Below are 21,018 nucleotides of genomic sequence, written 5' to 3' on the forward strand. Positions count from 1 at the left end.
TCACAGGCACCAGTCTGAGGCCCCAGCGTGAGGGTCCTCTCTGCAGCCAGCCCTGCTTCCCCTGCCCTGCAGGTACCTCACTGAGGAGGGTGGTGTGGTCCTTCTCAGCAAGAAAGTCGATGTCTCGGGAGGTGACGATGCCCACCAGCTTGCTGCCCATGGTGCCTGTCTCGGTGATGGGGATGCCAGAGAAGCCATGCCGCATCTTGGCCTCCAGCACATCGCCCACAGTATGCGAGGGGCTCAGCACCACGGGGTCCGTGATGAAGCCCTGTTCAAACTTCTGCAGGCAGAGATAGGGGGAGGAAAAGGCTGGAAGAAAGCCAGGGATGATGTCTGAGCTGGCCACAGGGAACAGAGGATGCGGCTGTGCCACAGAGAAGCCAGGACCCTCAGTGGGATGAGGAGCCAGTAGGAAAATGAGGGCTCGGCCCCACAGCTCCACTGAGAGGAAGGACACCCAGGGAGTGCAGCAGTACAGGGCTGGCAGGGGAGGCTGGGAGGGCCTCTGAGGGGGGGACTGCCAGGTGGCATCTTGCTGGGGACAGGCCTGGTACTTGCCTTGACCTTCCGCACCTCGTTGGCCTGGAACTCTGGGGTGCAGTTGTGGTGAATGAAACCAATACCTCCCATCAGCTGACATGGAAGGGAAGTGTGGTCAGAGTGAGGGCCCATCCCTCCCCGGCCCTGCCCCTCAGCACAGCCCACCATGCTCAGTTCCTGTGCCCGGGAGTCCCCATGCAGGTGCGTAACTCACAGCCATCGCAATGGCCATGTCAGCCTCTGTCACAGTGTCCATGGGGGAGGAGATCAGCGGCGTCTTCAGCGTGATCTTCCGGGTCAGGGCTGAGGTCAGGTCCTGAGGATGGAAGCACAGCCCATGTGAAGTTTATCACCCACTGGACAAACACTCACTGAGCTCCTACATGCACCAGCACCAGGACAGTCCCTGGGGACATGGCAGTGAACAAGGTTCCCTGCTCATCTAACAGAGCTTATGTTCTACTTGGAAAGAAAGATGACAGACACAGGACACATGCTCAAGATGACTTCCGTCACGATGAAGGCTGTAGAGAAAAACAAGAAGGCAAGCGACCACCAGCAACAAGGTGACTGGGGAAAGCCTCTTTCCTGGGAGGTGACGGGTGGGAGCCGATCAAGTAGAAGTCAGAAGGGCTGTCACTCGGCTGAGAGGGCTGGGTGCAAACCCGCCTCAGAATCCAATTCTTTTGGAGGCACATTTAAGAAAGAAAAAGGCGGCCAGGGGAGTGGAGGGAAGGAAGAGGCGGGAAGAAGGCAGGGGCAGCATGTATGGCCATGAAGACCATGGAGAGAAGCTCAAATTCGATTCGGACAGAAGCCCCTGGTCTCGACAGAGAAATGATCTGATTTATGTTTCAAAAAGGTCACTCAGGCTCTGAGGTGGAGAATGGATTCTGGGTGACAAGGGCTGAGGTCAGGGGAGGCATGGAAAAGAGTCTTTTAGGCATCCAGGAAAGCAAGCAACTAACGGTCTGGAGCTCAGGAGAGCGGTCAGGATTGCAAGTGTCCATTTAAAAGCCACCTGCCCATGGAGGAAAGGCCAGAGCATATACCCCTCTGAGGGTCAGGCCAACAGTAGTGGATCCCAGCCCCCAGGACATTTGAGCAGACTTTGCTATGTAATTTTTTTTTTTTTTTTTTTTTGAGACGGAGTCTCGCTCTGTCGCCCAGGCTGGAGTGCAGTGGCGCGATCTTGGCTCACTGCAAGCTCCGCCTCCCGGGTTTACACCATTCTCCTGCCTCAGCCTCCCGGAGTAGCTGGGACTACAGGCGCCTGCCACCTCGCCCAGCTAGTTTTTGTTTTTTGTATTTTTTAGCAGAGACGGGGTTTCACCGTGTTAGCCAGGATGGTCTCGATCTCCTGATCACGTGATCCGCCCGTCTTGGCCTTCCAAAGTGCTGGGATTACAGGCTTGAGCCACCGCGCCCGGCCCCGCTATGTAATTTTTTTAGATTCAAAGTCCCTGAAACCCATCACTAACCCTGGTTCAGACCTCTGGCCCCATGATCTAGAAAACACCATCTTCTCCTCTTTCATTATGCCACAGAAGGGCCACAGCCTTCCTGACAGAAGCCACAGGACAGGGAGACCCTTGCCAGCCAGGCAGATGTCTTTTCTTTCTTTCTTTCTTTTCTGAGACGGAGTCTCACTCTGTCACCCAGGCTGGAGTACAGTGGTGCAATCTCGACTCACTGCAACCTCCTCCTCCCAGGTTCAAGTGATTTTCCTGCCTCAGCCTCCTAGGTAGCTGGGATTACACATGCCTGCCACAACACCCAGCTAATTTTTGCATTTTTAGCAGAGATAGGGTTTCACCATGTTGGCCAGGCTGGTCTCAAACTCCTGATCTCAGGAGATCCTCCTGCCTCAGCCTCTCAAAGTGCTGGGATTATAGGTGTGAGCCACCGCACCCAGCTGGAGTAGGGGTCTTTTCAATCCCTCTCTTCCTAGCAGCCAGCCCAGGCTCTGACACAAAGCCACAGTGCTCAGTAAACTCTGTTAAACTGAACAGCTGCACCAAGAAGGCTTCCTGGTTGTTGTCATAAGGGAAACAACCAGAATCATTTGAATTTCCCCCTGAAAATCTGTCTGGTTCAGCTCTGGCTACACACAGGCTGGACATGAACTTCCCTCACATGTTAATTGATCTAGGCACACTCAGGCCCTCTGGCCTTTCATGAGAATCAGACCAGAATAAATAGCAATAATAATAGCAACAGAAAAGAAATGGGTTTTTTAATGTATATGAATTCATCACAGAGTCACAGTACTTTTTCTTGAAATGACTTATACCATCATCACTACCCACCTTGGCTTCTCTGAGTTTATCATATGTTAATTGTTCATTGATTTGGCTCATTGATGAGCCCCTCTGGGAAAGCATGACACTGTGTTTCCTTGTATTTATCCAACATGCAACTCTTTCAAACCCTCTTGCCAGTTCTTGTACTTTGTGGATCAGTGAACAAGTCTATCGTTTTCAAATCTCTATAATTTTACCGGCTTCTATCATGTCCTTGTTCAGCATTCCAGACAAAATCCAATCCTTATGGTCTCTACAATAAGGAAGCCACTCCCAAACCCACCCCTTCCCGCTCCCAAGCTAGCCCCTTCCCAGGCCTCTTCTGAACCTGCCCATAGGTTCTGTCACTGACAGAGAGCCACCCAGCCCCGGGCCGGGCCTCACTCAGGACACTCCTGTGTCCCCATAGCTGCCTCTGCCCCATCAGGTATAACCCTTTGATCTCTGCCAGTTTCTCTGGCAACAATAAAGGCTATATACACCCATTCCAGCTGGGTGGAATCACCCCTGTAATCGCAGCATTTTGGGAGGCTGAGGCGGGTGGATCACTTGAGCTCAGGAGTTTGAGACCAGCCTGGCCAACATGGCAAAACCCCATCTCCACTAAAAATACAAAAATTATCGGGGGATTTTGGCACGTGCCTGTAATCCCAGCTACTCAGGAGGCTGAGGCAGGAGAATCACTTAAATCTGGGAGGTGGAGGCTGTAGTGAGATGAGATCACACCACTGCACTCCAGCCTGGGTGACAGAGCAAGACTCTGTCTCAAAAAAAAAAAAAAAAAAAGCGGGGGGGGGGCGCTATATCCTATCCACCCATTCCCAAGAAAAGTCTCTCCATGCCCTGCTCCTGAGCAAGAAGTCAGCCTCTTCCACCACACACACAGCCCCCTCCCCTTGTCAAAGGAAGAGGTACTCACCACCTCATCAGCTATGAAGTCAATGAATCCTGGGAGAATCAGGAAGTCGCTGTGAAGACAGAGAAGTAAGTATGACTAGTGGGGAGGGCAGCCCCAAAGGGGCGGAGCCTGCCATGCCAGAGGAGGCAGCAGGGGTGTATAGAAAAGCCTAGGGGAGCAGAGGCTAGAGCCCCCCCATCCCTACTGCCCTATCAGGGCAGTTCCCACCTCGTGCCCCCCACTAGAGTCTGGCAGACTCCAGCCCCAAGAGCTAGAGCCAAAGATAGTGGAAGGTCTGCTGGGGTGCCATCAAGGCAATAGGCCCAAAATATCCATTGCCTTTAGGTCTCAGAGTTTGTCAAGCAACACAGAAGTTCCCATATCGCCACACACAGCAGACAGTGCCTGACTTTGAAAACTTCTCAATCTTGATGGGGAGAGAAAATAAGTAAACACAGGGAACAAACCTGAGAACAATTTTGTGGTGCAACACAGCATGAACATGACCCAGCACAGGACACGCTGCACGCCCCGGTGCCTGGGCTGCTGAGTCACACAGGGCTCGGAACAGCATGGAGAGACCCCAGGGGGCTGAGTGCAGGGCATGTTCTGACAGAGCAGAACAGAAATGGCTGGGATGGGAAAGGGGAGGAAAGAGGCCTTAGAGGTGGGACCAGGACACTGGGGCCCCAGCCAAAGCAAGGCACTAGGGTGGGCCACAGTCACAGCAAACCCCAGAAGGTGAGTGTAGGCCTGCATGGGTACATCTAGGTGCAGGGCCACAGCTCAGGGGCCCCAACCTGCTAAAATCACAGCAGGTCTTGAGAGACACGCCCAAAAGCAAATATCCCACACTTCAGGAACACTCTGAACCGAGCTAAGCAAAGCAGCAGGCATCCTAGGGCAGGAAGGAAAAGCCACAGGGTGGAGGGGGAGTGGGTCATTAATCTGCCCTGAGGCCTAGAGAAACTCCTAGGCATTCCCCTAGGGAGTTCTCCTAGAAGACTTCAGTGACAACTGTATCAAAGGTAGGCTCTCAATCTCATCACCAAAGACCACCAAAGAAACAAAGAATTTTGGCTGCTCCCAGACTTTGGCAGCCCTTCTTCTGTATAGCAAGGAGGCCACAGAAGAAATGCTGGAGTCTGGGCCTCTTAGTATTTTCTAGGTATTCTATATACCCGTCGCCTATGGGCAGGCAGGAGGAGACACTCCTCAGGAGTGACTGGGTATCCTGGTGTTTAGGGAAACTGCTGGCCAAGCAAGAGTGCTTACAAGCCAGGGCAGGGCTGGCAGGAGACAAGGCAGGGATGCTCTTGACTGGCCAGCATCCCCACTCTGCCCCTTCTGATGCCTCTTCCTGCCAGGGGCATAGTCCTGCAGCCAGGAGGCAGAGGTAGTGCCAGGCCTGCAGCAGGCAGGACAACTGGCCTAGGGCCCACGGCAAAGGAAGCCAGAGGCAGATGGGTAGGTCTGTGTCCTCCTCCAAAACCCCCTGCAGGGTGGGCTTAGGGGTGGCAGTCACAGAATAATTCGCGCCTTGGGAGGGGCACCAGTACCAACCTGTGGCAAGGAAGGGACACAACTGGAAAAAGCGCTGGACTGGACAGTTGGAAAATAAGCCACCCCAATCACCTGGCTGTGCCTCTCCTGGGGCCACGCGGAAGCAGCTGCTTAAGCTTGGTGCCAGGGACCCTCTGCCCTCGTGGTGAGGCTGGGAGGGGGAGTCCTGGACCAGCGGCCAGGAAAAGTCTCCCCATAACGCCCACATCTCCAGTTCCCACACGCCCCAGGGCCCCTCCATGCCCCTGAGAGGAGGAAGGGGGCAGGCCGAGCCCGGATTTGGCCAGAAACGGGTCAGGGCTCTGAGGGCCGCGGTGTCGCCGTGCCACGTCCGTCTGCTCCGGCGCGGGCCTCCTTCCTTCCCGTGCCCAGCCCCCAGCGCCCACAGCAGGCACTCGCAACGGGCCGGAAACGCCGGGGGAGCCGCGCACGTGCAGGGCCGGCCCGGGGGTCGCGTCGCGTGGGTGCGCGCACCTAGGGGTACGAGCCCCCGCGCTTACTTGTAGGTGAGGCCGTCGGCGCTGGCGAAGAGCTGCTGCGCGGTGAGCCCGTCCTCGGGCACGTAGCCGGTGCCGCCGCTGATCAGGTAGTCCGCCATGCTGCCGCGAGACCCCGCGACCCGACATAAACACCCGCGCGGCCACCCGCCGCCGCTGCCGCCGCCGCCGCTGCTGCTGCTGCTACTGCTGACGCCGCACCGCGGCCACGCTGCTGCCGCGGGCCGGGCTGGCCGGGGGCGGGGGCTGCGGCAGCGGCGGGGCGGGCCAGGGCACCGCCCTCTCCTCCCGCCCCTCCCGCCCTTCTCGCCCCTCCCGCGGAGAAGGCCGCCTCCGCCCGCGCCGCACAAAGGGCCCCGCCGCCGCCGCGCGCACGCCCCCAGCCGCCTGCAGTGGCCCCGCGACCCCGCCAGCCCGGACCGGGGAGGAGGTGTGGGGGCCGCCGGGAAGAGGACCAGGTCAGGCCGGGACACGCCCCCTCCGCCTCTACACGTCCATCCTCCCAGGACCCCCAGCAGAGGCCCCATCCCCCCCCACCCCTGAGTGCTCCCCCAGCCTGGGCCACCCACCTTGCCCTTCTCCTCAGGGTACCTCTAACACGGTTCTGCCGTCCCCCAATCCCCCATACTCTTCCCCGGACCCTGATCAAGGCCCGGAGCCCTGAGAAACTGGTCTGGGCTCCCAGCTCCCCAGCACTAAGGACTTTGAGGTTGGACCGCTATGCCCCATCCCGACATCCTTCCTAGGGAGCGGGCATTCTTCACAATGACACTCCTTGACCTTTGGGTGGCCTTGGGGCCCTCTGCAGTTTACAAAGCACTTTTCATAAATGATCACATTAACTCCACAATCTATTAATTGCCAAGTGTTGGGTACCCATTCCCTTGACAGAGGCAAAATCTATAGTTCGGAAAGGGAGGGAGGGGTACTGCTTCTGATTCATGACCCAGTGCTTCGAAGGCTCACCGCCCTATCTCCAGCTGAGAAAATGGTGTTGGTACCAGGGCTTTTAACCTCAGAGAGCAGTTTGTTACTTGGGAGGGTCCTGCGGTGGGAAGATGGGGGAGGATCATAAGCCTGGCTTACACATACAAATAAGGACAGGGGCTAGGGAACTTCTGAAAAATCCCCAAAGCAGAAGTTGGTGGGCCTGGGTGCCCAGCAAGATCCGGATTTCTACATGTGGGCAGTGACTGGGTAGCAGATTGATTCACATGGGGAAAGGTGGGGTGGCAGGAGGTAGATCCTTCCCTCTTATGGGACCAGAACTGCCAGTGCTGACCAAGAGTGGGTCCCCCACCCACACTCCACAGCCTCCTCCCTGTGTCCTCCTATGGCTCCCACAGCTCACTTGGGGAGAAGAGAATAAGGTGGTGTGGGACACAATCCCCTCCCTGGCATGGTGGCTGGCTGTGGCCCTGGGAGGCTGGGTTTGTTTACCTCTCAGCAGTGTGATGGAAACTAAGCCCAGGGGAGGCTTGGCCTCCAAGCCACAAGGTTCCCTGGGATGCCCAACCTCCCCCACTGATGCCCCCGGGACCCTGCCAGGAAAACACAGACTTCCATCTGTGTGCAGAGCGGAGGCTGGGGCCAGCTTGCCAGCGATGCCTGGGAAGCACCTCTGAACCTTCAGCATTCACGGGCTCATGCGGGGAGCCCAGGCCACATGGGGGACCAGGGGAGAGTCCTGAGGAGAGCAGTGAGAACAGCCAGAGAAAGTGCCTGACCATTCAGAGCTGCTCTGGGGTGCCTTTCTGGCCACAGAAGAACAGAGCTATCATGTCAACTACAGCACAGAGCAGAGACCGGCACAGAGCAGAGACCGGCCCAGTGGTCTCTCTGGGTCACTGGGTCACTAAGGGACCTGCTCTGGGTCACTGTCCCCTACAGTACGGGTCAGGAATGGCTAGAGTACTATTCAGGATTCAACCAGAGCTTGGGCCCAGGAGAGCAGCTGGATTTGACCATCTCAGGTGACCTGATTGTGACATCTGCCCCAGCGTTCTTAGAACTCTGGGACCCAAGGGAGGAGGCTGCCTGGCTGAGGCATGGGGAGGGTCACCTTCCCAGTGATTACAGACTTCATGGCCCCACTCCCCTCTCCTGCTCCCCTATGTGCCTCCTGCTTTGACCTGTGTTGGGCTCCTCATCACTCTAAGCTGCTGGGGCTCAGCCCTGGGTTAGGCTGTGCTTTTCCAGAGACTCCGCTAATCCACCCTCAACCCCCGCTATCCTCCACCCTCTTCCTGATCTTCCCCAGCTGCTTCCTCCATGGGGAGGAGACACCGAGGCAACCAGTGGGCCTCCAAAGCCGAGGAAGGGCTGTTGTCCCCTGAGACCCCCACCTAGCAGCTGTGGGGATAGGAAGGCAGGCCCAAGTCCCTTCCTCAGGGTAGCAGGGCAACAGTGCCCAGCTGGGTACTAAGGTCCAGGCAGGGAGCCCCGAGGACTCTATCAGGCCTGGGGCTGTTTGAAGGAACAAGATTTCAAAACACTCTTGAGGGGAAGATGGGGGAAGGGGAGAAAAGGTAATAACATTAGCACTGTTGAGCTGGGACGGCGGCATAGCCTGTCCAAGTTCAAGCCAGAGAGCAATAACACTGGATTCAAACCCAGGACTGCTCACGGAATCCTGTCCTCTTCCCACAACTCCAGGTTGGCGAAGGCAGGTGGAGGTCTGGCCAGCAGGTTTTGAATCTCACTACACCACCTGGCTGGGGTTCAGGTTTACACAGGCTCTCTGAGCCCAAGTGCGGGGTGCGGGTCAGGTTGGGGGTGGGAGTAGGGATGGCCCCTTGATGCAAAAGTGCAATCTGGAGAAAGGATGCACTCACATGGCTCCAGCCTGAGCTCTGAAACAATATGTTTGCAACCCCTGCTCTAACCAAGCACTGCCTCTGTCAAGCCCCAACTGGTTCCTTCAGTCCCTGTGGCCCCTCCCCATCACCCTGTGCCCTGAACTCCAGGAGCTGGATTTCTAGGATAGGAGAAAGACTGGGGGTTGCCTAAGCCTGAGTCAATTCTAGAGAGGCAGACTGCCGGCACAGGAGGGGCCTAACTCAGCAGCCCCACTGACTAGGAGCCCCTTAAGCCGTTAAAAGTTCTTACATAAGCGACCAGCCCCTGGGCAGAGCTGCCAGGCTAATTCCCCCAGACCACCCCCGCCAAACCCAGCTGCCAGGTCACCTCCCCAAGCTGCTGAACACCAGCAGATGGGCAGAGAAAGAAGTCCAAATCCTCTGGACCGGAAGGACAGTGGGATTGCATTTCAAGCTGCGATACAATCCAGAGATTAGCTGCTGTCTCCTTTTCAGCCAGTCCCCCTGGGGCCCAGCTCACTACCCTACTCTTCCTCCAGTGTCCCTCATTCCCCTACAGACCCCAGCATGGGGGCCTGAGTCTTCGGAGAGACCTTGAGGTGAGCTGCACTGGCAGCCTCATCAGATCTCAGTGTATGGTGAAGGAGGGGAGAGTGTCCTCACCTAGCCCCGCGAAGGCGATCCATCTGGACACTAACACCTGCCAGTAAGACCACTGAAGATAGTTCTAGGATGAAGCAGCTAAGGAGGGGTAAGCCAAGTCGGACAGGACTCCAACCAGCACTGTTTGAACCCCAAGAGTTGAAGCCACCTGAAAGGGGTGTCGTCGGGTGTGTAGCGAGGTCCAATCTAAGGCTAAGATTTTAGGGAAGGTTTTTACGACCTGTTCCCTCTCCTCTGCTCCCCTGTGCAACGAAGCACCTAATCCTTCGCACAGTGCCCGTCTGCATACCCCAACCAAAGCCAGGAGCGTGGCGTTTCGGGAAGTTAGAGGCTGAGGCGGTAAGAGGAGAAAGGTTTGTGGGGCTTGCCCCTCCCCTCCCCCGCAGCGTCGCCGGGTTCCCGGAGCCGCCGCGCCCTCCTCGGCCGCCCGCCCCGGATGCGCCCCATGCGCTCTGCCCTGGGCGTCACCTCTCAGGCTCGTAGCCGGCCTGCAGCAGTCGGGCGCTGTACCGCTGCGCCGCCGTCTCGTGTCCCGGGTGTTGCCGGGCTCCGGGCTCCGGAACAGCGGCGGCTCCGCCTCCCTGCAGCGGTGGCGGAGTGAGTGGCCCCTCCATGCGGAGGCCGCAGCTCAGGGCGGGCGGGAGCCTCTCCGCCTGGAGGCTCCCGGGGCCCCGGCTGGGCAGTGAGCGCAGCCCGGTCGGGTCCCGAGGAGGGGCGGGCCCGCCGGGGCGGGGCCTCGTGCCGGGGGCGGGGCAGGGGAATCCGGGAGTCGTCTGGGCTCCGCCCTGGGCTCCCCGCTCTCCCCGGCGCTGCTACGCAGATGCCTAGACTCGGTTCGTCTCTCCCATCCCGGATTCAGCGAGGGTATATCGGGGGATGAGGGGGAGAGGTGTCCGTACATGGGTGGGACTGGAAAGGACCCGTCCCTTCGCTGCTGTCCGGACCTTCCAGTGTCTCCTGGCCCTTTCCGAGGAAAACCAGAAGAGGAAAGGAGCGGGGCTCTGGAGGCAGGGCTTCTCCTTGCGTCGCGGGTCCGCTCCTTTGCTGCACACCGACGATGCCAGGTCCCCTGGAGCGCCTCCTACCCGCCGGCCGCAGGCCTCCCGCGCTGGGGCGACAGAGTCGTGCTCAGCCGACTCCACGTTAGAGAGCGGGGAGAGGGATTTCCACAGCCTGTAATCTGCCAGGGAACGAACAGAACAGACAAGGCTGCGGGATCCTTCAGGAACAGGACCTAGTCTTACCTCGTTGTGGAGGTACTTTGCCTTGTTATGTTACCTTATAACAAGGAAGTGGGGCAGAGCAGTGTACTCAAACTTGTTTATCCACTTACTAGAAGGCGCACTTTTTCCTACTGTTATCATTGTGAACAGTGATTGAGCACCTAGCAAAAATGACAAAGAAATGTAAGAGTCCTTGCCCTCAGGCAATTTACTTCAGGAGACAAAGTAGATGAAAATATACAGCTGGTAATTCTCATGCCATATATAGATGGTCCTTGACTTACAATGGTCGACTTATGATTTTTCAACATTACAGATGGATTTATCCAGAAGTAGCCCCACCTTTAAGTCGGGAAGCATCTGGACTTTTAAAAAAGTCTGACAAGTCTGAGGGAACAAATGGTAAACACTGCGTGATTGAGGCGTGCTAAGATGTATTGGGGTCAGACTTTCAGCAACTATTTCACAAAGGAAGCTGAATTTATGCAACTGTAAGATCTTGGACTTTATCCTTCATCGTGCCTCTTCCTATGCACATACACACCCACTCCCCAGAATCAGGATTTTTTTTTTTTTTTTTTTTTTTTTTTGAGACGGAGTCTCACGCTGTTGCCCAGGCTGGAGTGCAGTGGCGCGATCTCGGCTCACTGCAAGCTCCGCCTCCCGGGTTCCCGCCATTCTCCTGCCTCAGCCTCCTGAGTAGCTGGGACTACAGGCGCCCGCCACCGCGCCCGGCTAATTTTTTGTATTTTTTTTTTTAGTAGAGACGGGGTTTCACTGTGGTCTCGATCTCCTGACCTTGTGATTCGCCCGCCTCGGCCTCCCAAAGTGCTGGGATTACAGGCTTGAGCCACCGCGCCCGGCCTTTTTTTTTTTTTTTAAGTTTTTTAAAATTTAGGTTGGGCGCAGTGGCTCACGCCTGTAATCCTAACACTTTGGGAGGCTGAGGCGGTCAGATCACCTGAGGTCAGGAGTTCCAGACCAGCCTGGCCAACATGGCGAAACTCCATCTCTATTAAAAAATACAAAATTGCCGGGCGCGGTGGCTCACGCCTGTAATCCCAGCACTTTGGGAGGCCGAGGCGGGCGGATCACAAGGTCAGGAGATCGAGACCACGGTGAAACCCCGTCTCTACTAAAAAAACAAAAAATTAGCCGGGCGCGGTTGTGGGCGCCTGTAGTCCCAGCTACTCGGGAGGCTGAGGCAGGAGAATGGCGTGAACCCGGGAGGCGGAGCTTGCAGTGAGCCGAGATCGCGCCACTGCACTCCAGCCTGGGCGACAGAGCGAGACTCCGTCTCAAAAAAAAAAAATAAATAAAAAATACAAAATACAAAATTAGGCTGGGCGCGGTGGCTCAGGCCTGTAATCCCAGCACTTTGGGAGGCTGAGGCGGATGGATCATGAGATCAAGAGACCTCGTGACCATCACTTAACAGAGACCATCCTGGCTAACATGGTGAAACCTTGTTCCTACTAAAAACACAAAAATTAGCTGGGTGTGGTGGTGCGCACCTGTACTCCCAGCTACTCGGGAGGCTGAGGCAGGAGAATCACTTGAAGCCGGGAGGCGGAGGTTGCAGTGAGCCGAGATTGCACACTGCACTCCAGCCTGGTGACAGAGACTCCGTCTCAAAAAAAAAAAAAAAAAAAAAAAAAGTCAGGCATGTTGGTGCATGCCCGTAGTCCCAGCTACTCAGGAGGCTGAGGCATGAGAATAGCTTGAACCCAGGAGGCTGAGGTTTGCAGTGAAGTGAGATCGGGTCACTGCACTCCAGCCTGGATGACAGAGTGAGATTGTCTCAACAACACCAAAAAACTAGAATTAATTCGTTGATTCTATTCAGTGTCCTCTGGTACTTTGTATTCTGTCTCCTTTTTTGGTGAGGGGCCCAATAAATTGATTTTGGACTCGCCATTTTAAAAAGACTACCCTAAAGCCAAAGGTTTCTGTTTGGAAATACGTAGATAAGGTAGCCATATGTGTTTAAAAAGACTCTGAAGGAGAAACTAGTCAAAACTGATCAATTACTCAACACATGAAACTTAGAACTAGCTATAGCCTAAACTTTAAAGGATTGTCAGTAAACATGTTAAACTGCGGAGAAAACCCAAATCCAAATAAAGTTACCGGGACAGTAAGAATGACATGAACAATAACTGTAACATAATTAAATGCATTATAACACAATGAACAATGTCACACGAAGGCAGTGTACTGAAAAAAAAAGGGGCGACAGAGCAAGACTGTCTCAAACAAACAAAAATTCATGGAAAAATGGAATTAAAAGATAAGAAGGAAAAATAAACTATTTTTCAACATAAGATCCATCAAATTCAAGAGACATTTGTAAGCCATAATACCAGCCATTTAGTCCATCCTCTAAAGAACTTAAAGTCTTTGGAATTTAAGCATGGCATTGCAGTCTTTTTTACATTATTAATTGAAAAAAATGTAAAAAATTGAAAAAAATGTCACTCTGTCACCCAGGCAGGCTGGAGAGCAATGGTGCGATTTTGGCTCACTGCAACCCCCACCTCCCGGGTTCAAGAGATTTTCGTGCCTCAGCCTTCCGAGTAGCTGGGATTACGGGTGTGGGCCACAATGCCCAGCTAGTTTTGTACTTTTAGTAGAGACAGGGTTTTGCCATGTTGGCCAGGCTAGTCGAGAACTCCTGACCTCAGGCAATCCACCCGCCTCAGCCTCCCAAAGTGCTAGGATTAAAGGCGTGAGCCACTGCGCCCAGCCAAGATTTTTGTTGAGATTAGGAAACAAAACCAAGTCAGAAGGAGCCAAATTAGGACTGTAAGGTGGATGCCTAATGATTTCCCATTAACACTCAAAAAATTTCCCTTGTTTGACGAGAGGAGTGAGCAAGAGCACTGTGATGGAGAAGGGCCCTCTCTGTTGAAGCTTTCTCCCAGGCATTTTTCTGCTAAAGGTTTGGCTGACTTTCTCAAAACACTCTCACAATAAGCAGATGTTATCATTCTTTGGCCCTTCAGAAAGTCAGCAAGAAAAATGCCTTGTGCATCTCAATTAACTGTTGCCACGATCTTTGCTCTTGACCAGTCCACTTTTGCTGTGACCGGACCCACTTCCACCTCTTAGTAGCCATTGCTTTGATTGTGCTTTGTCTTCAGGATTGTAATGCGAAAGCTATGTTTCATCTGTTGTTACAAGTCTTCAAAGAAATACTTCAGCATCTTGAGCCCATGGTTTTAAAATTTCCATTAAAAGCTCTGCTCTTCTCTGTGACTGCTTTGGGCACAGACCTCCCAAGCTAGGGCAAGATAGGTGGAAGATACTATCCATCTCCCTTTGCCTAGTCAACAGACTTCAACTTAGGTGGGAGAAAAATAGATTTTCCACATCCCTTACCTCATTGGGGAACAGTTTTGGCACCCATTGAGTGGAAAGTTTGCTCAATTTTAATTTTTTTTTCAGTCAGAATTGTGTAAACTGAATCAATTGAGATATCTATGATGTTGGCTACTGTTTTTGCTATTAATCATCAGCCTCTTCAGTTGTGGCACAAACAAGATTAATTTTTTCTTTGCAAATTGATGTAGATGGTTTGCTGCTTTGGGTTTCATCTTCAACATCTTAACCCTTCTTAAAACAAGTTATCCATTTGTAAACTGCTGATTTCGCTGGGACATTGTCCCCATAAACTTTGTATAAAGCATCAGTAATTTCATCATTCTTCCACCTAAACTTCATCATATATTTAATGTTTGTTCTTGCTTCAATTTTAGCAGAATTCCTTTGCTTTGATAGGAGCGCTTTTCAAACTGATGTCTTACCCTTTTTAGTGCCTCAAACTAGATCCTGTTCAGACACATTATAAAAAGTTAGTATGAGTGTATTTTGGTGCAAAAAAAATTGAAGTCCAGGCATAGATTTTTTCATAATATGCATTTTCCATGAACTTTTTGAAGACCCCTCATATATCAAAGCAGACTAGGGCTAGATTCTGCAGTTAGGTGGGCCTTGGTCCAAATCTGGGTTACTATGTAATTACCCAAGTCATGAACTCTCTCTGAGCCACAGTTTCCCATCTTTCAAATGGGGCTAATACTGTCTATAAGGTTGTTTCGTGATTAACAAGATAACACATGAAAAGTTCTTGGTACATAGTAGGCTCTTAATAAACACAAGCAACGATTATTGTAAGCTAAGTAAGCTGTAGCTAACTTGTATACTTTTGACCCCTGGCTAAATACAATATATGATTTCTATTATATAGCCATTCAACAAATGTTTATTGGGTACCTCTCATGTGCCATCTAGATGCTGGGAGTATAATGCTGAGCAAGATGGTCATTGTTTTTACTGTCATGGGCCTTTAAGTCCAGGAGGCTGGGAGACAAGCAGGCAACTAGAAGACAATGTGGGAAGGGCTCTGGCAGAGAAGGACACCCCTCCATACAGCCCAGACACCCAGGCAACACACAGACAGGGCCAGATGTTCTGAGAAAGAAATGCTTTGGGACCACTTTAAAAGCTCCTGGAGGTAGGCAGAATATAACACATAAATGAACACACATACGTAATGAGAGTACTCAAGTAGTAGCTGAGACCCGGCACTCAATACAGAACAGCTCTGCCTTATCTCCAGAGCTCGTTGGCTACAAATGAGATTTGCTAGCAATCTATTCATTAAAGCAATCATGTTGTGATGGAATAACCTGAGGGCCTCAGCATTTCATATGAAGGGATTTTACCTACAGTAATGTCTAAGCCAGTAGTTCTCTGTGGGACATTTGGCAATGTTTACAGGCATTGTTTATTGTTATGACTAAGGGGAGAAAGGGTGTATTCATGGCATCTAGTGGGTAGAGGCGAGGGATGCTGCTAAATATCCTACAATGACTCTTCACAATAAATAATTATTTGACCCCAAATATCAATAGTGCTGAGACTGAGAGGTTCTGGTCTAAAGGAACTACTAGACAAAACTAGAACTAGACCAGTGCAGTGGCGCACGCCTGTAATCCCAGTTCTTTGGGAGGCCAAGGCAAGCGAATCACATGAGGTCAGGAGTTCGAAACCAGCCTGGCCAACATGGTTAAACCCCATCTCTACTAAAAATACAAAAATTAGCCAGGCATAGTGGCGCACACCTGTAATCCCAGCTACTCAGGAGGCTAAGGTGGAGGATTGCTTGAACATGGGAAGTGGAGGCAGCAGTGAGCCAAGATGGCACACTGCACTCCAGCCTGGGTGACAGAACGAGACTCTGTCTAAAACAAAAACAAAAACAAAAACAAAAAATTGGAACTAAAGCAAACTATTTAATCTTCTAAAGGCATGAGGACAATAGACTGTTTTAATCTTTTGTACATGAAGGAGCTATGTATCCTTACTGGGTCTCAGTTTCCTAATCTGAGAAACAAGATTATTGGATTAAATAATGTAGAAAGTTCTTTCTGGCTGGAAAAAATATATACAAGTCAAATATACTTATAGGGTTAGAATCCTGGCCGGGCATGGTGGCTCAAGCCTGTAATCCCAGCACTGTGTGAGGCCAAGGTGGGAGAATCACTTGAGCTCAAGAGTTCAAGACCAGCCTGGGCAACACAGCAAAACTCCATCTCTACAAAAAATACAAAAATTTGCTGGGCATGGTGGCACACCCTGTGGTCCCAGCTACTCAGGAGCCTGAGGCGGCAGGATCACTTGAGGCCAGGAGGTTGAGGCTGTAGTGAGCTGAGACTGTACCACTGCACTCCAGCCTGGGCGACAGAGTGAGACCCTGTCTGTCAAAAAAAAAAATCAATTAACATGGGCTACAAGATTGAGGGGGTGACGGTCAGATCAGTCCAAGTGCTAGTCTGTCTACATTCCCTCACCTTCCAGACTTCCTGGAGTCAAGAGCTGAGTCCTTTTATCAAAAATGCTCCTGTATGGAGCTCCCACTATGGGCAAGGCACTGTGCTAGGTGTTAGAGGAGTGTAAAGAATGAGGGGGATGGAAAAAGCAAGGATAGCTATGAGACCAACACTAATGGTAGAAAGAAGACCAATGTCAATTGAGTAGGTATGTGTCAGACACGAGGAGAGGCACTTGGCATACTTTCCTCATTAATCCTCACTGTATTTCATTATTTGTGTCTATTTCTCAGGCACGGAAACTGAAGCTCAGGAAGCTTAAGGAGCTTTTCCACAGTCAGACAACGATGATTGGTGGAGGCCGGGTAAGACCCCCGGCCTGTTTACTCCAACTCTTGAGTCTTTTCTAACAACTTCTACTGCCTAGGCAGTGCCAAAAGAGGGCACAAAGGGCTCTTACGGTCAAAAGGAGGGAGATAGCCCAACCCGGAGAGAAAACAAGAGAGATTTCCTGGGCAGGTAGACACACTAATCATTTTTTTAAATACTTTCTTACTAACTCTCCTCTTCCAGTGTACTGAACCTAACACATCAGCAGAGAATCTAAAACAAATCATAGCCCATTGCAGTGGACTTCCAAGGATGGTTCCAATTATTTTGTGATTCAGAGTTCAATCTGAGTAAATATCACTTGAAATAAGTGGGTTTTAGCTTGGAAATATTTTTGTTGTATGTTACACTTATTGTAACAGAATTTCTGCAGTAGACATAGCAAAATTCCTTGCTAACAATTGTTCCCCACAATCTGATTGTGGGAAGACAGTGAGCTAATGTTTTAGAAACAAATATGAATGTCTCCATCTCATATAGTGTAACTTAGGCCTAAGGTAGCTGTGATAACTTCTACTTGCATTTTTTTTTTTAATAGAGCTTTGCTCTTGTTGCCCAGGCTGGAGTGCAATGGCACCATCTTGGCTTACTGCAACCTCTGCTTCCTGGGTTCAAGTGATTCTCCCGCTTCAGCCTCGTGAGTAGCTGGGATTACAGGCATAAGCCACCATACCTGGCTAATTTTTTATTTTTAGTAGAGACAGGGTTTCTCTACATTGGTCAGGCTGGTCTCAAACTTCCTACCTCAGGTGATCCACCTGGCTTGACCTCCCAAAGTGCTGGGATTACAAGTGTGAGCCACCACGCCTGGCCTTTTTTTTTCTCTCTTTTCAGATATGACCTCGCTCTGTCACTGAGGCTGGATGGAGTTCAGAGGCACGATCATAGCTCACTGCAGCCTCAAACTCCTGGGCTCAACCAGTCGCCTCTGCCTCAGCCTCCTGAGTTGCTAGGACTACAGGCGTGCACCACCATGCCCAGCTAATTTTCTACTTGCACTTTTAATGCTTGAAAAGAGTATATTGATTTGTTTAACAGATAATCTTGGGGCATGACATGTATAGTGTGCTAGACACATGAGGGCATACAAAGAAATCTGGCCAGGCAAATGAAACATTAAAAGCTAAATAACAGGCTGGGTGTGGTGGCTCACACCTATAATTCCAACACTTTTGGAAGCCAAAGAGGGAAGATCACTTGAGGTTAGCAGTTCGAGACCAGCCTGGCCAACATAGTGAAACCCTGTCTCTACTATAAATTAAAAAAAAAAAAAATTAGCTGGGCATTGTGGCAGGTGCCTGTAGTCCCAGCTACTCAGGAGGCTGAGGCAGGAGAATCACTTGAACCCGGGAGGTGGAGGCTGCAGTGAGCCAAGATTGCACCATTGCACTTCAGCCTGGGTGACAGAGTGAGACGCCATCTCAAAAACAAACAAAAAGCTAAATAACTAAGTAACAATATAAAGTAATGATTCTCAGCTGGGGTCATTTTTCCCCCAGGATTTATTTGGCCATGTCTGAAGACATTTTTGGTTGTCACAACTGGAGGGGTGCTACCGGCATCTAATGGTGCTGCTGAACATCCTACAATGCACTGGGTGACACCCTACAACAAAGAATGATCTAGGTCAAAATGCCAATAGTGCTGAGGTTGAGAAATCCTCACATAAGAATTACATGCTCATTGAGTAGTGCCAACTCTGAGTGTTATAGAAGTTGAAAGAAGAAACACAACACTACCAACTGGAGTAGTCAGGGAAGGTTTTATAGAGGAGAAAGGATTGGACTGTGTTTGAAGAAGAGCTAGGATTTAGGAAGGGAGAGGGCCTAGAGAGAACAGTCCAAGGAGGGAATATGGGCAGAGTGCTGGAGGGGAGTGAGCTGGGAGGTTTCTGGGAGCAGTGAGCAGGCCGTCCTGGATGGAGCATTCTCTCCAGTGCACAGCCTAGGGGATGGGTCAGCAGGTGACATTATCTCCACATGACAGATGAGGAAACCAAGTCACAGAAAGCTTGAGAGAGGATCCTGTGATTGTCTCTGAGCTAGAGCTAGAGGCCAGTCCACCTGTTGCCCAGGCCCAGACCTTTCGCCAGTGTAATCTACTTCACCTGAGCTTTGAGCCCACCCTGTGCTGATACCAGCTACCAGGAGCCAAATGAAACCTTCAGGGGCATTGCCCAAACAAAGGCTTTCTTCTACCCCAAATCCAGCAGTCCTACTCTGGAACCTCAGTGTCTGTTTATTTGAAAGGACACCCTGTAGAAACTCCAGCACACAAACACACACACATACACACACACACTCTCAAGCAAAAAATAGAGGCAGGTAGAAAATGGAATCATGTTCCGAAGAGCACAGACACACAGTATGGAATACCGGTTAAGAAGAGAATCTGCTGGTGCAGAAGCCACAGAACAGCTTCTGGCCGGTGAGGCACAGTCACTGTGAATGGAGACGCCAGCAAGCGTGGGAGAGTGGGGGGAAGGAGGAGAGGAAGCAGATGGGTGTTCAGCATTGCCAGAGCAGGAGCAGTGGGGAGAAACCTCACTGGGTGGAGTGAAGGGGTAACTGGGAACTTCCCATTCAGACATTCAGAGGAGACAGAAGAGCAAAGGCCCGTGTGTATCTGAGAAGGAGGGAGCAGTCAAGGTCCCTAGGGAACTCTTATACAACCTCAGTTCCTGAGAGTCTGTTTTGACTTCCAGGGGTCCCTCCTCTCCATTCTACATTTAGGGACCCCAAGGTAACACTTAGAGACCCTGGGGTAAAGAAAAGGGTGGAAAAGAGAATGAAGGGCAGAAGGAAAGAACAAGTGACTGGAGGTGTTTTAGGCCAGAAGAGGATAGGATTTGGGGAATGAAAGAAGTGGATTGCCAACGGCTGTCCCGACTCCTGGCCGGACGGACATTGAGGAGCTGGGTGAAGTCAGTGGAGAAGGTGCAGCTGGGAAGAGCCCTGCAGGAGGTAGAGCCCCAAACCTGGGTCTGTCTTCCCACCCCTGCCAGCCACCCATGTCAGGGGGATGGGGGTTCATGGGAGCAAGGAGGGACCCAGGCACCAGTGCTATGACTCTTCTCCCTCACCCCTCCTCATCCCAGCAGCCCCTGCCTCTAGGGCTGAAATACAGAAGTCCTCACTTATCCTCAGTTTCACTTTCTGAGGTTCAGTTACCCACGGTCAACTGAGATTCAAAAATATTAAATGGAAAATTTCAGGAAAAAAAGAAAAGTCATAAGCTTTATGTTGCAAGCCATTACTGGGCATGGTGGTTCACTCTGGTAATCCCAGCACTTTGGGAGGCTGAGGAAGGAGGACCACTCGAGTCCAGGAGTTCGACACCAGCCTGGGCAACATAGTGAGACATTATCTCTAAAAAGAAAATTTAATTTAAGTTTTAAAAATTAAATTGTATGCCATTCTGAGTAGTAGGATGAAATCTCATGCCATCCCACTGCACCTGCCAGGGAGGTGTAATTATCCCTTTGCTCAGCGTATCCATGCTATTGCTATCTGCTTTAGTCACTTAGAAGCCGTCCCGGATATTAGATGGAAATAACACAGTATATGTAGGGTTCAATACTATCTGAGGTTTCAGGCATCCACTGGAGGTCTTGCAATGTATTCTCTGAGGATAAGGAGGACCACTGTAATCCGAAAGCCTGGCTGTGTTTCATCCAGCTATGCATGCTTTTCAATCTCCAGTGAGGATGAAGTTGAGGTCATAAAGAGCCAGTGCAGTGGTGGAGGTGTCTGGTCCAGGAAACATCTAGGCCGAGACCATGGCAATTCCTCCTACCCATGCCCACAGCTGCTTCTGCACTGGATCCCCACCAAGAATGCACTGGATCCCCACCAAGACGCCCTTTCCCTCACCCCCAGGGAAACAGGGGGCACCAAGAGTGTGTCTTTAAGGATAGTGTGCTCACCCTCCCTCGCTTTCATTTTCAACCATTTCCTAGCCTGGCCTCATAAGAAAAATGTAAGCAATGTGCAGACTGCACATTTCTCTTGCCTGAGAGGCCCTGACATTATCAGAACCACAACAAACCCTGGCCTTCACCCCAGCCCACTCCTGCCTGCAGCCCAGGGCTTGAAAGCAGAGGGATGCAGGGTGCTGGTGCTCATGCGTGGCACCAGGGCAGGCCCCCATCCTGGTCCCTGCATTGCCTGGCCTGGAGGTGCTGCTGTGGGTGATTTTCAGTCTGAAGGGTGCAAATGGGTCAGAAGTTGTTCTGGTCCATGTTCAGGAGGGCAATTGGGCCCCAAGTTCAAAAAGAGCCCCACCC

The 21,018-nt window shown here is 51.7% G+C and overlaps 1 protein-coding gene across 10 annotated transcripts in view; it reads right to left on the minus strand.

Moving 5' to 3' along the window:
* Positions 1 to 21,018, minus strand: part of IMPDH1 (inosine monophosphate dehydrogenase 1) — a 66,279-nt gene that overhangs the window by 8,021 nt on the left and 37,240 nt on the right. For 2 of the 10 annotated variants that reach the window (XM_028846256.2, XM_077997270.1), the window contains exons 1-6: positions 9,755 to 10,298; positions 5,808 to 5,906; positions 3,766 to 3,814; positions 758 to 859; positions 562 to 636; positions 77 to 283 (exon numbers count right to left, since the gene is read on the minus strand). In XM_028846256.2, coding sequence (XP_028702089.1) covers positions 77 to 283; positions 562 to 636; positions 758 to 859; positions 3,766 to 3,814; positions 5,808 to 5,906; positions 9,755 to 9,900 — 678 coding nt within the window. In that variant the 5' untranslated portion in view covers positions 9,901 to 10,298. Of the gene's footprint in view, positions 1 to 76; positions 284 to 561; positions 637 to 757; positions 860 to 3,765; positions 3,815 to 4,211; positions 4,377 to 5,807; positions 5,907 to 9,286; positions 9,479 to 9,754; positions 10,467 to 21,018 lie in introns of those variants that run through there. The other 8 variants (XM_077997264.1, XM_077997267.1, XM_077997265.1 and 5 more) reach the window with 8 other exon arrangements.

The sequence above is a fragment of the Macaca mulatta genome, chromosome 3 (genome assembly GCF_049350105.2).
Source record: "Macaca mulatta isolate MMU2019108-1 chromosome 3, T2T-MMU8v2.0, whole genome shotgun sequence".
NCBI classification, from domain to species: Eukaryota; Metazoa; Chordata; class Mammalia; order Primates; family Cercopithecidae; genus Macaca; species Macaca mulatta.